The sequence below is a fragment of the Brachypodium distachyon genome, chromosome 4 (assembly GCF_000005505.3).
Source record: "Brachypodium distachyon strain Bd21 chromosome 4, Brachypodium_distachyon_v3.0, whole genome shotgun sequence".
Taxonomy (NCBI): Eukaryota; Viridiplantae; Streptophyta; class Magnoliopsida; order Poales; family Poaceae; genus Brachypodium; species Brachypodium distachyon.
This window is the reverse complement of record NC_016134.3, coordinates 16,620,679-16,635,601: the sequence shown is the minus strand read 5'-3', so window position 1 is coordinate 16,635,601 and position 14,923 is coordinate 16,620,679. Positions and strand designations below refer to the sequence as shown.

The 14,923-nt window shown below is 44.6% G+C and overlaps 2 protein-coding genes and 1 long non-coding RNA gene across 12 annotated transcripts; 2 read left to right on the top strand and 1 right to left on the bottom strand.

Annotated features, from left to right (window-relative positions):
- The first annotated feature begins 245 nt into the window (after positions 1–245).
- LOC106866760 lies at positions 246–3,472 on the top strand. 9 transcript variants are annotated; one of them, XR_002966341.1, is made up of 4 exons: positions 246–1,462; positions 1,563–1,640; positions 1,727–1,837; positions 2,032–3,472. It is a non-coding gene; the product is annotated as an uncharacterized LOC106866760 (long non-coding RNA). The 9 variants fall into 9 exon arrangements; XR_002966343.1 differs by having other exon boundaries at positions 1,563–1,837; positions 2,032–2,113; positions 2,841–3,472; XR_002966336.1 differs by having other exon boundaries at positions 246–1,286; positions 1,375–1,462; positions 1,563–3,472.
- Positions 3,473–4,500: 1,028 nt separating this feature from the next.
- Positions 4,501–7,952, top strand: LOC100833736 (F-box protein At5g06550). Of its 2 annotated transcripts, XR_732259.3 has the most exons (3): positions 4,501–5,985; positions 6,666–6,959; positions 7,598–7,952. XR_732259.3 is itself a non-coding variant. In XM_003577391.4 (2 exons), exons 1-2 carry the CDS (start codon positions 4,694–4,696, stop codon positions 6,907–6,909), a joined length of 1,536 nt encoding a protein of 511 aa, XP_003577439.1. In that variant the 5' UTR covers positions 4,512–4,693; the 3' UTR covers positions 6,910–7,155. The 2 variants fall into 2 exon arrangements, 1 of the variants encoding a protein (XP_003577439.1); XM_003577391.4 differs by lacking the exon at positions 7,598–7,952 and having other exon boundaries at positions 4,512–5,985; positions 6,666–7,155.
- LOC100840652 (prolycopene isomerase, chloroplastic) lies at positions 7,874–12,509 on the bottom strand. Its single transcript, XM_003575897.4, has 13 exons — positions 11,953–12,509; positions 11,583–11,789; positions 11,348–11,447; positions 11,096–11,178; positions 10,928–10,984; positions 10,699–10,851; positions 10,546–10,624; positions 10,156–10,304; positions 9,900–10,034; positions 9,652–9,765; positions 8,801–8,911; positions 8,583–8,691; positions 7,874–8,407 (listed from the first exon to the last, which is right to left on the bottom strand). Exons 1-13 carry the CDS (start codon positions 12,337–12,339, stop codon positions 8,334–8,336), a joined length of 1,758 nt encoding a protein of 585 aa, XP_003575945.1. The 5' UTR covers positions 12,340–12,509; the 3' UTR covers positions 7,874–8,333.
- Between the last annotated feature and the right edge of the window lie 2,414 nt (positions 12,510–14,923).

Sequence of the window (14,923 nt, the reverse complement as noted above, 5' to 3'; positions counted from 1 at the left end):
TCTCCCTCGAAATCGAGGGAACTCTTTACCTTGCCTAAATTATAGCCATGCAAAGACAAGGCAATACTTGCTAGTGGAGGAGAGCAAATTTTGCTCTCCCTCAAAACCAAGTAAATCCTTGCTTTGCCCTTTCTAGTGATGAATCTAATTTTTTGTTGCTTGCTATGTTACTTTACTCAAATTGCAAGAACCATGCATTTCGTTTTTTTACTATTGTTCGGAGGGTTGGGTGGGTAACTCCGCCTATGCTATTATGAGGTCATACTCATGTTGCATAGCCGGTCCCAAGCCCGGAGAAAAGGAGGAGGGACCAACCATACCAACCTGAGGGGTAGTGTTGTGACCATTTTATATGTTCTTATGCTCCTTTATTTTTATGTTTAGACGTAATAGGCCTAGGAAGAAGGGCAGAAATCTAGAATGTAACTGATTAGTAAAAGATAATCCCTCCAGGAGCACACTATTTTCCTAAGCTGGATTGCCTAGCAATTGGGGGCCGCCTGCCTCTTCTGGACCTCATTACCTCTCTGTTTTGTACGCTTTCTATCTACTTTGGATGAATGAAATGATGAGATCCTGCTTTCTTGAAAAGAAGCGTGAGGAGACCAATTTGTTTCATTAAAATGTTGGCTGAGTAGAGTATGTGTTTATTGGTAACCGGGGACAATGAATGTGGGGGCAGTGCGATAGCTGTGTTTGTTCTACTCATATCATCCATTGGAACAAGGAATCATTTCTCAGTTTCTGCTGCAGAAGCTGTATAAATAATTCAGACATGAAGTCTTTGCAATTGGTTGATTCGATCATGGATTCGCAATAGTCAGACAAAATTGTTGTTTCATATGACATGGCGAGATTCTTCTCTTTGTACTAGAGGGAGCATGCTTTTGTGTTGGATATGTACCTTTTTGAGATCATTGCAGGGTCCATGTGGTACAGTGGTAGCAAGATCGCTTTCTGGTATTTTTACTCAAGGTGGTTTTACAATGTGGAAACTTGTGTGGTCACGACGTTGCAAAATGATGAGTGAGCTACTACCTCAATTGGAACCATGCCCAAGCTTGCTTCTGTGCCATTTGTGATACGCCATTTCTTGGCAACTTTATTTCTTGTCTTGCGTAAATTTTGTGATGTAGAGGGAGAAGTGGATGCCATCTGTAGAAGAACATGCCAGTAAGTAAAAGTTATTGACATGTGAAGGAAAAATGCTTATCCTACTCAGTTATGTTAGGCTTGGTTGAAACTTCTCAAGAAATGAAAGTTGACACATCATTTGAACATTTCAGGTTGGCAGTAGAGATGCTAATAGTTTTTCTTTACTTCCTAATGTTCGCTCCTATTTTAGCATGCTTCTGAAATTTCTGTTTTCTTTAGAAAACTAGGGGGCTTGGGCCTCATAGCACATATTGGTGACCACTGCGAGTTAGTCCTTCAATTTCCTTAAGGAACCAACAGCAGTTGGGTTAGTATTCCTTCATGTTCATACGCAGTTACTGCTGTTCTCCGTTGGATATCACTCAATCAAGATAGAATAATGATAACATTTCTTTCGACTTCTGCAGGATAATGCCCAGTTCAAGATTTTTGAACCAATGGAATACAAATCCGATGTCTGTGAAACAATCCTTTTGTGGGAACAGGTCAGCACATGGCCTCTGAAATAACATGTTTATCAGCGTATATAGATGTGTTAATGCTAATATTATGTCAGTACCACAATATGAAGATCGTGTTGACAAGGGAGTACTTAGATGTGGGACCTGCTGGATGGCTGGATTCATGCTGTGCTGGAAAATAAACAAACTGCTTATTATGCAGCTAAAAGGATAGGACAGCTGTAAGTTCGAGATTGATTTAATTGTTCTTATAAACTGAGATCAATCTTGCTGTTAAATGTGTTTTTCAGAATCTGCAGTGACGCTGACAAATGTTACGATCTTACTCTGTTTAAAGAGCTTAGTGTTTTGCTGCCAGCTATACCCCCTTTCCATCCAAACCAATTTGTGACATGTGCTGTTGTTGGCAACTCAGGAGATGACTTAAAACAGAGTTCTGATGAGAGATTGATGCGTACAATGCCGTGTTCCGAGGAAATGAGGCACCTGTTAATAAGGTAATCTATTTTGTATGTTGTTATGGACTTGTGGAGTCCATAATATATTCCTTTACATTGTCAATTTACTGTTCTTATTGCCTGCCTTGCTTTTCTTATTACCTTTTTTTGTTTAAGTGTCATATAGTGTTATACTTCTATGATTCTATCCAACCAACTGAAAAGTACATTGTATTCTAGAACTAATTTACATAACACTTTCCGTAATGACTCGCTTTTTTTTTCATCTGCTGAAATATGCAAAATAAGTTGCGTTGAAAAGGGATTTTTGACTGGTTGTCAGGAGCACTGCTCGAAGTATGGCAGCAATACTGAAGGGCCCCTGTAATGCTGTAATCCTAATTTATTCCAATTGACTTCAGTCTTGACTCTTAAATCCCTATACTTTATTTGTCGATACTATGAGAAATCACAGGACAATGCCCTTCATTCAAGTTTTCAATTTGGGAAGTGATCTTGTTGCGCTCTGAGAATAGTCGACACTTCACGTTTTTGAACCACGATTTCCAACTTTCTAACTTATGATTGCAGCTGATGAGGTGCTCATTATAAAACTTTGACTCGCAAAGAAATCAATGCAATGATGGACGTAATTTATTGCCTGTAATTTTTACCTCTACTAATGCAGAACGATTTAAATTTTTCTATAATGTTTTTACTTAGTTTTGATTTGTGGACGACCAGAATAATTTACATTTGAACACCAGACAATTGTTTTACCTAGCAGGAACTTCCGAATCCTGTTCATCTTTTTCAACGTACAGCCTATGAAGAGGTGCTAAAGGAACTGAAATGAAGTCCATAGAATTGGTCCTTTCCATGTATGATATTGTCGACTTGTATATGGTTTTATGGTTGATCCTGGCTACACTGAATGGTGACTAAATGCATGTGTGTAATAATACTTTCATGGCATTATTTATTCATGCCTTTTTTGTGTGTCTAAGTATGTATTTTGCCTACTTCATTATTTCAGGACGAGGTATTTTCTCATCCCCTGGGAAAGGACACAACCCACTGCAAGACCGAGCTTATTATCAACTTCTGGAGTGCCTTGGAGTAAGTCTCATCTTCCTAGAACACCTTCCTCGAACCTTTCCACCGCGACGGAGTCGAGTTCCTCCTCCTCCATCCCGGCTGGCACCGAGCTTCTCCTACACTGGGACGGTGCCGTCTCCCGTCGAGTTGTCGTCGCCACTGCTTGTCCAGCCGCCTGTCTCGCCATCAAAAGCACATCCCCTGCATGCGTTGTGGGCAGATGATCTTGTATGAAATTGGATTGACTTGTGTTGAGGTTGGATGGGTTTGTGTTGAATTTGGATGATGTTTGTCAAATTTAAATGATGTTTGTTGAAATTAGATAGGTTTGTGTTGAAATTGGATGAAACCATGGCCGTGAAATAGGGACCCGGTTATCTGGCGACCGATCGCACGATGCGTGTCGACCGCCTTCCGCATCTGACACGTGACACGGAGAAAGCGATGCCGCCCCACATTCTCTTTCTCCCTTATTTTCTCGCGTAGGCTACTTCTACATTATCCTCTCTGTCTTGCTTTCCTTTTCTTATGTATCCTTTCTCTTGTTCCAATCTTGACGGGATATTTCTCCATCGTTGCTGCCGCACGCGGGAGCTGCAAGGCCAGGCCATTGACGGCGATGGAAGCAGCGGCGGGAGGGCTTGCGACCACTCACCGCCGGTGTTGCGAACGGGATGCAGCAGTGGTGCTGCAAACGGCGGCTGGGGTCGCTGCGACCGGCAACCAGATTTGCTGCAACTGGTGGCCGGAGGTGCTGCAACCACTAGCCGCCGGTGTTGCGAACGGGAGGCGGCTGGGGTTGCTGCGACCGGCAAGCGGATTTGCTGTGACTGGTGGCCAAAGGTGTTACGAACGGGAAGCGGTGTTAGTGGGCGAGGTGCTGCGATCGGCGCCCAGAGATGCTGCGACTCCCTGCGGAGGTGAAGTGAACGGAAGGCGGCGGCAAACCTATGGCTGGTGCTGCAGCAAACAGGAGGTGGCACTGACCGCGGCCGGCGCGGCGACAAAGGGAGATGCGGCGGCCGACACGGTGGCGCGGGTAGAGGAACCAGTGCTGCAACCGCATGCGGTGAAGTGAGAGGGACTTGCGTTGGAGATCAGACGGCACCTCTCGCGCTCATCGTTGGCGTCTATTTTTTCTATCATGCTGCCCGGCCTGAAACTTTTAGGTTCCTAATTTAGAAGTCAGCCCGTTTCTTGTGACTGGGTGAACGGGATACAGACACCCTGAGCATCGCTACGAAATTCATGCACAGACACAAAAAAATCGCAAAATCCTCTCTCTAAAAAAAGACAAAAAAAATCTAAAATGATAACCAAAATCGCGGCATGATTATTGTGTACTCGCCTTCTCGGAATCCAGTACTCACAAGCGCAGGGCTCGATCACAGCCGTCCACAGCTGTCTCCCTGGCCGCTCGATCGCCCCACCCCGTCTGCTTCACAAAAACCTTAACCCCCACCACTCTCTTCTTTCTACCCGCTCCCCTCCCGCCGCCGCGCCGCCGACGCCGTTCTCAGGGGCCGGGCGCGGCACACGAGCATGCCTAGCGCCTTCCACCCCCTCCGCCCTTCCCTCAAGCGCAAGTGCAAATCCAAGCGCTCCAAGAGGCTCAGCGAAGCCAGGAGCCTCGCCGCCGCCGACGATGCCGCCGGAGGTGGAGGCGGAGATGCCTCCTTCGACCTGAAGAACTCCGCCTCCGCGTCAGCCGCTTCCGGAATCGGCGGCGGAAGGGGTACCCTCGTCCAGCCGCTCGGGAACCTCCTCCTGGCCGCCGCCCGGCGCGCCAACCTTCGGGACGAGGGTCTCGGCGCGCTCCGCCCGCTCCCGGACGACCTCCTCCTCGACGTCCTCGGCCTCCTCCCGGCCCGCGACCTCGCCGCGCTCTCCGCGGCCTCCAAGGCGCTCTACGTCATCTCCTCACACGACCCGCTCTGGCGGGCCGTCGTCCTCGCCGAGCTCGGCGGGGACTTCGCGTTCGCGGGCTCCTGGCGCGCCACCTACATCTCCGCCGTGTCCGGCCGCGCCCATCTTCCCCCGCGCGCCCTCGAGATCGAGGGATTCTACTCGGACTACCTTTTCCAGAGCTGGCTATGCGCCAACATGGAGATGCGGACCGAGTGGCTCCAGCGGGACACCATTGACCGCCGCCGCGGCTTGTCTCTGGAGAAATTCATCACTGAATACGAGGAGCCCAACTGGCCGGTGCTGCTAGAGGGATGCCTCGAGAACTGGCCAGCGTCGCAAAAATGGACGCGTGAGTATTTACTAGAAGTCTCGGCCGGGAAGGAGTTTGCAGTCGGTCCGGTGAGCATGACATTGGATAAGTACTTCATGTATGCCGACAACGTGCAGGAGGAGAGGCCGCTGTACCTATTTGATGCGAAATTCGCCGAGAAGGTTCCGGAGATGGGGAGGGACTATGAGGTGCCGGTGTACTTCCAGGAGGACCTGTTCAAGGTGCTCGGGGAGGAGAGGCCAGATCATCGCTGGGTTATCATTGGTCCGGCTGGATCAGGTTCATCCTTTCATGTAGACCCTAACTCGACATCAGCATGGAATGCTGTGATCAAGGGGGCCAAGAAGTGGGTGATGTTCCCACCAGAGGTGCCGCCACCAGGGGTCCACCCAAGCGCGGATGGGGCAGAGGTCACTAGCCCTGTGTCTATCATGGAGTGGTTCATGAACTTTTATGGGGCATGTAGGACCTGGGAGAAGAGGCCAGTTGAGTGTGTATGCCGGGCTGGGGAGATTGTTTTTGTGCCTAATGGATGGTGGCATTTGGTTATCAATCTTGAAGAATCTGTTGCCATCACTCAGAATTACGTGAGCAGGTTAGATTTCAAATTGCATACTGTTTCTTTGTGGGTTTTTTTTTTCTGTTTTTCACTTAATATGTGTTGCCTCTTACTATGACTGAGCAGACAGAATCGGAAAGTTCCAATCTTGAATTTTCAAATCATAATCAATGGTCTAATTTCTAAGATTGTAAATATATGTTTATTGCTTATAAAAAGAGAGTATATATTTGTTCACAGAAAACCCGGGGATGGCCATCTACGCTTCAACTTAGTTAGCATGTCACTTCAGCATTATCAGATATAGGTGTTGTTGCTGTTGTGTCAGTTATGAACTTTGATCACGTTAAGAAAAATATTGGTCTTCAAAGAGTTTTCCCTTTTGGTGTGAGAATCAGTGTAAACTGTCAAATATATTTCATACTTGTCCAAAACTACCTTTGGGTAGAAACCTTGTTTCCTACTCGTCCTCACGAACACACCTGAAATTTGATTAGGGTTTAGGCTTAAAACCTTGAAGATGAAACTGAGTTCTAGATTTAGTTCAGTTTCTAGGCTCTGTATCTGTGGACACCAGGGCAGTTACAAGGTTGCATAAGTAAAACTGGATGATTTCAGGATCGTGCAAGCTATTTTTGGGAGGTAACATGCCATCTTCATGAAAAATGTTTAGCTTATAATTAACTTTTCTCTTTCTTTCCCTGTGAAATATCCAGGAGAAACCTGTTGAATGTTCTTGACTTTCTCAAGAGGCCCAATGCAAGTGAACTTGTGTCAGGGACCAAAGACAGAGTAAACCTGCATGACAAGTTCCGGAATGCCATCGACACGGCTTACCCTGGAACTATTAGTCGGCTTGAAGTTGAAGCTCAGGAGAAGGCTGCTGCTAGGAAGAAGAAAGTGGGATTTTGGGATAATGCTGTTGATGCCAACACTGGAGGATTCAAGTTCACTTTCTAATTTTCTTGCGCAGCCACAGAAATCAGATCCAATTTTCACTGAGAACCCAGGTTCGTACTTTGATGAGCTTGCACTGAAGCAGATCTTTGACTTGTACAAGGCTATGATAGCCTGTCCTGTTTGCATCATCCAAAATTTTGGTAGTATTTAGTCACCTGGATATTTACTATCCATTGTTGTTGTAAGGTTGTACTATCATGTTCTGTACTTTACATCATGATAAATTGATCACTGGTCTTAAACGCACTCGACTCATGTGACGGTGTACCGAAATCAAGCTGAAAAATGTTTACAATTCGGCAAGTTGACACTTGACAGTGCGTCAGCTCTAGTACGTGACTAACAAGTGCTTATCCATTAGAGTTGACTCTGACATGGGTACTTGATGATCTGGGTATCTGTTTTTTTTTTGGCGACAAACAGCGAGAGATATTAATTGATAATAGAGTTTCGGTTTAAGGCGAGAAGCTCTAGGATACATAGAGTCGCTTTGAGTCGCAACGTCTCAGACTCGGCATTCCTATTTGCTAATTGAGCTAGTTTGTATGAGCTGCTCTACTTATTCTATCCAGTTGGCAACAATCCAGCATGCTACCTCCGATCCATATTACTTGTCAACGACAAGTAACATGTGTCGGAGGGAGTAGATAAATCCGAGCGCTGACCGGATGGTATCTTTCCTCGACAGGGCATAAACCACAGCTAAGCAGTCAGTTCTGACAATGGCCGGCATAGGAGCCCAGTCCCGAAGTAAACTACGCCTTCCTGCATAGCCAATTCTTGTGCTTCTTTAGCGCCGGCGCACGTCGGGAGGACCTTCCAGGCAGTGAGAAGGACCTCGCCCAAACAGTTACACACCACCACACCTGTGAACATCCATGTCATCTCAACATTGTCTTGCCCGCATCACGGCCCGACTTGCACATGGTTCTCTCTGGTCCACACCAACAGGGTTGGATAACGGTGAAACATACAAGCTCTTTTATATTCATAAAGTTAGAACTCATCCAGTTTACATCGTTACAACATGTGCTTCCTCCGTCCAACAAAGGATGCATTCAAATTTTGTCAAAGTTGAGACATCCTTTGTTGGACGGAGGGAGTACAACTCTTTGTACAGTATCACTTGCAGTGCAGGGATATGGCTTCAGATCTCTGGTTCTCGCAAAAAAAATGATCTCTGGTTCTCTCAAGTTATAGACTGAAATCGTCACATTTAGCCTACTTTCTCAGTCATTTTGTGGTTTACGAATCACCACTGGAAAACCAATTTTACGCATGTACACCAGGCAGCAAGAGAAATGGCTACACAAAGACTGCTGCGATTGTATGGATGTGTCAACAAAATCAGTCATGCAGACTGCTACCATCCTCTGCTGAGTGGACATGAAACCTATTCTCAATCTTCGACGTCCGGTGCTATTCTATGCAAGTGTTCTCAACCATCTGAGGACCCCGAGAAGGCCGGTATCTAGAACAGGGGACCTTTGTTCCAGACCTGTGATAAGAGCAAATCAGCCAAAAAGATCACATTGTTTGTACAGTGATTGTCTTTCATCGAGCTAGAAGATTTCTCCACTTCATATTACCCAAAAATTAACATGCTAGAAACCCTTGTTTTGCTGAAAAAAAGAAGAAATACATCACTTTACAGGGACAGTAGAAACTCGTACCTATGTCTGCTGCAACTCGATGAGCACACATGACCCCTGAAAATGCCACAGCAATTACACCTTGCCCAGGAAAACAACTGTCGCCAACGCAGTAAAGTCCTTCTATTGACTGCAAATGGAATAAAACTTGAGTTCAAGTAATCGTATATCACTATGACATCAATCAGTACAGGTTAACCCAAAATGTTCTTCTCAGAAATGAGTATTAAGTAACTTACAGTAGTATTAAAAGGCATTGCCAGCAAGCCCTTGGGTTTACCCCGTGGCATGGGTCCATACGTGCCATCACTCCGGGCAAGAAATCTTCGGTGAGTTTTTGGTGATCCTACCTGGTAAAATCAAATGTCAATTTTGTTATATTATAAAACATACTAGTACTAGAAACCAAAACAAGGCCACTATCAGTCTGTCACAGCATCTATTGTGCACAATGCAACATTGCAATTTGCCACACAAAAGGACAACAAGAAATTGATGAAGACTCATAACCAACTGTGTTACGGTCTAAAAACCAGATTCAAATACCTGATAATTCGTTACTTGGTTTATATCATTTGAAAGAAGTCATGAACCTATTCAAGAGCTTGGTGCTAGGACTCACGACCCAGTTTGTTTAATTGATGGTTCACTTAAAGTTCATTGGTAATCCACTTTATGCAAATATTAAATTTCGTTGGTTGGCCCAAACGTCTCAAACACGCATCCCCATTGGTATAAGGTATTCAACACTCTTCACCAGAGGTCATCATGGTGAATTGGTGATTGTGGTTTATAACTAGCCTAAAAATATTACCGCATACTGTGTAGTCGCCAATCTTGCGAGTAAACTCAACAAAATATGAACAGTAGATCAGATGAGTTATTCAGACAATCTGATCCGTAATCATAGTAAGTGATGCATCATCGATAAGCTGGTCATGTTTGCACTGCTAGCTACTAAAGGCTTGCTCATGCTCCATTATCACTTCAAGCACTGCTAGCCAGCACTCTTGAGTTCAACAAAGTAGTAGACAAACTTAAATAATTGAAAATCTGTCGAATCCCAACACAGAGGACTGTCACAAGATACCTCCTTGAGGATGATTGAATCTTCAAGACCAGGAAACAGTTTCTTTTCAAGCCTTCGTATAATCTCATTTGCCACAACCTCTTTTTTCTGCTCATAATCCTTCCTAGAAAGACCCTGCCAAGGATGAAAGCAGAGCAGTATTTATTGCGAGCATCAGTCGGTAATGCAAATTATTACAGCATAAACAGAAGGCTTGGTTTATCATAGTTTTTGACACTATTTACATTTCATCTAGAGCACTGACATACCTCCCAATCTTCTATGCTTGCAGTTGTAAATATATGAAGTATGTGATGTCTGTCAGGGGCCAGTGATGGATCAAGAACTGTAGGGATACTTAAAAATATACTTCCATAAGGCTTCTCCAAGTTAGACCAGCTATCCTGCTAATTGCACTCACAATTAACTTATTACAGACTAAATTGTTTATATCAAACTTACCCCTAATGTGATAGTACCTCCGACAACGATGACATACCCAGTAATGTAAAAGCTAATGCGTACCTCCAGTACAAAATGGTGGCAATCAGTACCAGCGGGTAATGCTGAGGCTTTGACACCCAGATGAATGGAAAGGAAAGACGGTGCCTTAACATAATTCTTCTGGAAGTTTTTCTCCTCCTCCGGAAGCTCCTTAACTTTCACGAGTTTTCCTGTAAGTTCACGTATCTGTTAACCTCTGACGGAGAAAACGAGTACATAACTACAGCATGACTCAGAAAATGTTCACATTGACACAGTCAGCAAGTTACCAGACCAAGGGTTACACTTTGAGTGTTTTGTAACATGAGAAACAAAACTACGGCAAGGTAAAGAACATTGTAGCAAGTGCAACTGAAAGAGAAACTCTTTCTAGCTTGAAAGTTTCAGTGAAAAGTATGAGTGCAGAATTACCAAATGTGTCCCATCTCGTGGCATTGGATATCACTGTTCTAGCAAATAACTCCTTCCCATTTGATAACCTCACTCCAACCTGTAGTAGTGAAGTGCTCAGCTACGAAACCAGAACCAAACTCCAGATATTTGAAGCCAGTAAGATGAACTCACAGCTTTCCCGCTTTCAAGAATAACATTGGTCACATTCGCCTTGTAACGGATTTCGCTGCCCATGTTAACAAGGCCATTAGCCAAGGACACCGCAATACCACCAACACCACCAACTGGATAGTTAATTCCCCCGAAGTGCCTATCGCACAAGACCTGTTATCTTGACTTTGAGATAACTGACGTTTGAATGAATTGAAAGAGAGGTCTGACAGATTAAGACTGAACTTACCATGCTTGCGTTGATCATGGGTGTTTGCAAGGCATTGACTGTGCTCACAATAAAACACTACAAATACCACAGGTTGATTTAATACTTCAAAATAATAAACGTTAGATGAAAATGTATGTGCATGAAAGAAAAATCGAATAAGTGAGTAAACTCACAAATATCTCAAACCTCAGCATCTATGAAGGATAGTAACTGCTGATCTTTTATGAACTTGCGAGCAATATCCCCAGCATTCTGTGGCAGATAATATGCTGCAAAACAGAACAAAGAAAGACTTCTATTGTATCATAACATCTGATCAAGCATTAAATATGATCTGATTGTCAAGCATATTTCAGTGCATTCTATTTATTTCAACTCTGCAGGGAATAGAAAAGCTAAAACTTCTTAATGAGGAATGCAGGGATGCAGTTTAGATACCAAGAGTCAAGCATTCCAGAGGTTTCTTAAAAAATTGTCCGAAAAGGTATAGTGGTTCTTCCAGGGACTTTAGTTCCAAAGAATTTAATGAATTGAAGATCTGTTATATGTAAGACAACAGCTGTAAGTTTTGAGGTTCGCAGAATACAATAGCAACACAAAAGTATCAGATACTCCCTCCGTGCCAATCTTTATGGAACGGAGGGAGTACAAGTAGAGAAAATGAAGACAGTACCTTCCAACATGTGCCATAGAATTTTAGGATTCCTTCTTTTTCATGAGGGAATTTGCTAACCAGCTCTTTGACGAAGTCGTCATACTCTCTATGCACAAGAACGGAGAGATCACCAGGTAGATGGAAATGAACCGTAGAAGGATCAGGTATGACTTCCATCTTACAGCCAACTGCTTCTAGTGCTCGCGTAATCAAATTTAAGTTTCCCTGGCATGGCACATGTCATACTCTTACCAAAGGGTAATATCTTGTAAAACAGCGATGAATGGTTCGACAAAATGTGACGACGACGACAATAACATCCCCAGGTGGAACCGGAACGCTGGAGGTCAGCCAGCGCCCATGGGCCATGGCCCGCCCGCTCGCTCACCTTGTCGGAGAAGCCGAACATGACGGAGGAGCCGACGTCGAAGGTGAAGCCGTCGCGGCGGTAGTACCCGGAGCTGCCCCCCGGGATGACGTACTTCTCGAGCACCAGCACCCGCGCGCCTTTCGCCGCCAGCTGCGTCGCCGCCACCAGGCCCCCGATCCCCGACCCGACCACTATCGCGTCATACCGCTCCCCCTCCCCGTCGCCGCTCCTCCCCTCCCCCTCCACCGCCGCCGCCAGCTTCTCCGACACCACCGCGGCCCTCCCCTTGCCGACACCGCGGGGCTTAGCGCCGAGAGGACGGACGCGAGAGGGTAAGAGGACGCACGGGGCGTGGCGGAGACTCGGGCTCCTCGCTGCGGCGTGGGGCGACAGGAGGAGCGGCATGGTGGAGGCGAGTTGCTGGCGTGGGAGGCGGCTGGGGTTCGTCGTCTTGTGCGACGTCGGGGTCGGGCGTTTATATACGGGAGGAGGAATTGGGGGGAATCTGGAGGGGAGGGAGGAGGGTGGATTCCGCGGCGGGAGGCGACGGAGGCGAAGGAGGAGGCGAGTGGCGCTTAGTGGAGTGGAGGGAGGAAGAGGATGACGGGACTCGTGGCAGCGACTGACGGTGGGACAGGGTGCTGACACGTCAGCAAAAGCGTTCGCGGTCACTGAATTATTCGAAAAATACTCACTGAGGTCAATTTTAGAGATCGCAAATGATGGTGGTTGAATTTGGCAGAATGTCCGCATATACATGGTCACTTCGTATTTCGGTGACAAGGTATCTGTTGAGTACGATTGACCAGCTAAGCTAGGTTGCTGATATGACATTGAATTGAGCACATACTGGAAACATGTTTCAAGTTTCTCTACGTGGAGCCACGCATGGTAACAAAAAGTGTCGTAGTGGGTTAAAATGAAAAATCACATGTCCATGCATGTTTTTCATTTGCTTCCAACTCGTACGCCACGTTGGCGACCTACGTGACCAGTCAATTGCAGTCAACAAGTGCCATGTCATCAGAATACGGTAACATATATGTACACACGTGCAGTGACTGTATATAGAACATTTAAACAAGTTTGGTTACCGTCATTTTAAGTTTCTGAAATACAGTGACCTAAATTAGTTTCGCACCCAAATTCAGCATATGTGAGCGAATTTTACTATAGTTCCTTCGGCTTTGTTTTCATCACGCATGCATCTTATTCAGCATCGACATCTTGTTCAACATTGACATGTTCCTCTCCCAACAATGCATGCAGCACAACATTGTCTACTGCACCACACATATACAAATAGTGTGTTTTTGTTCGTGGCACAAGATAGAATGGAATGAAATCATTCTGCCGATTGTTTGTTTGTATAATTTAATTAGTAATTTGAAATGGCCAGAACTAGTTTCACGTGAGCGGATACTCCACTCGGATTCAGAACCATTTGATGACACTCAAATTGAGGTAACAATTGGTTTGTCGATCTCCCTGCTCGTCATATGTGCCCACAATCTCATTGTCCGTTGCTATAGACTACATCTAGGAGTGGATTGGAGTGGATACGATCGGATATTGTCTAAATTGTATTTGTCTTCATTTTTTTAATCCGGTGTAGAAAATGAGAGTGTCCGAATACATTATGGACCGAATCATGTCAGTCACAAAAACAAACAGATATCTATCGCATATGTTACGGTAATGAATATGTATGCATATAAAAAATCATATATATTCATCGAAGCCATATTGAATTGCCACATTTAAGCTTCACACGTACCTAAGCAGGTTGGACTGTTGTTGAATAAGGTCGGCACATGATATTTTGGGCTCAATTAAACAACTTGGCAGCACTTCGATAACAATCTGAGGTACTATCCAGATATCATCTGACTAATTTCTGGATAATCTCGTATATGGTCATGTAATGCAAAAATAATATTCATTTCCGTATAAAAAAGCTATCCATATTTGTATCAACAACTAACCGACTGAATGCCATCGGAGTGCTCCAGGACGGTTGGTTATCCGATCTGATTTCACCGTTAATTAATTCCATCTTACCCCATCCCCACCAAACACATAATGAAGTCTTCTCGTCGCATTCCATGATTTGTTCCGAAAAAAATCAGAAACCATTATAGTTCTTAATCAAACACCTAGACGAACCATTCCACTACATCTATGTGCATGTAACAATTACATTCCATCCCATTCTACCTCATGTCCTCGAGCAAAGTCACATATTCAATTTAAATCGTATCACCCAATGCCTACATGGTGCGTGCATAAAAGGCCGGCATTTGGTCATGGACACATATACACCTTGTCCTTTATACACATACACTTCAAAATGGATGTGGAATTTTTTTTGGATGCACGAGGATTTTCACGTGTAATTCTAATCTATTAAGTTCAGTATCCATCACACTAAACCTTTATGTTAGAATTACTTCTTTTTTTGCTTATGTATGCCTTTTGTTGCACGTAGGCACACCGCTACCTCCACATATTCCACTGCATTCCATAGTTATACCACTATAAAAATCTTGAAATAGGAGGTAAAAAAACAGAACTCTCACTAATAATCCACGAATCATCTCTTATGGGGCAACAAATAAGCAAAATTTTGATTGGTAAGGACAGACAGACTCGGAAATACACACCCTAGACAAACGGGCTATGGCTCGAGGTTTCTTCCCACGAGCTTAACCTTTTTACTTTCGAGCATAGCTCAATTCATATATTCCTCTGTCCAACAAAAGATGTCTCAAGTTTTCTAAAATTTGGATATATCTAGACATAACTTAGTGTATAGATGTATTCAAATTTGATCAAAGTTGAGACATCGTCACAAAACGGACTAGGAGGTTTGACACCCTAAGGTAACGGACATCGTCACGAAACGGAGTTCAAACGGCGGGGTGTCCAACTGCCCATGTCGTCATGACAAAAATAAAAGAAACATGTAATAGTGCTCCGGAGGAAAAAA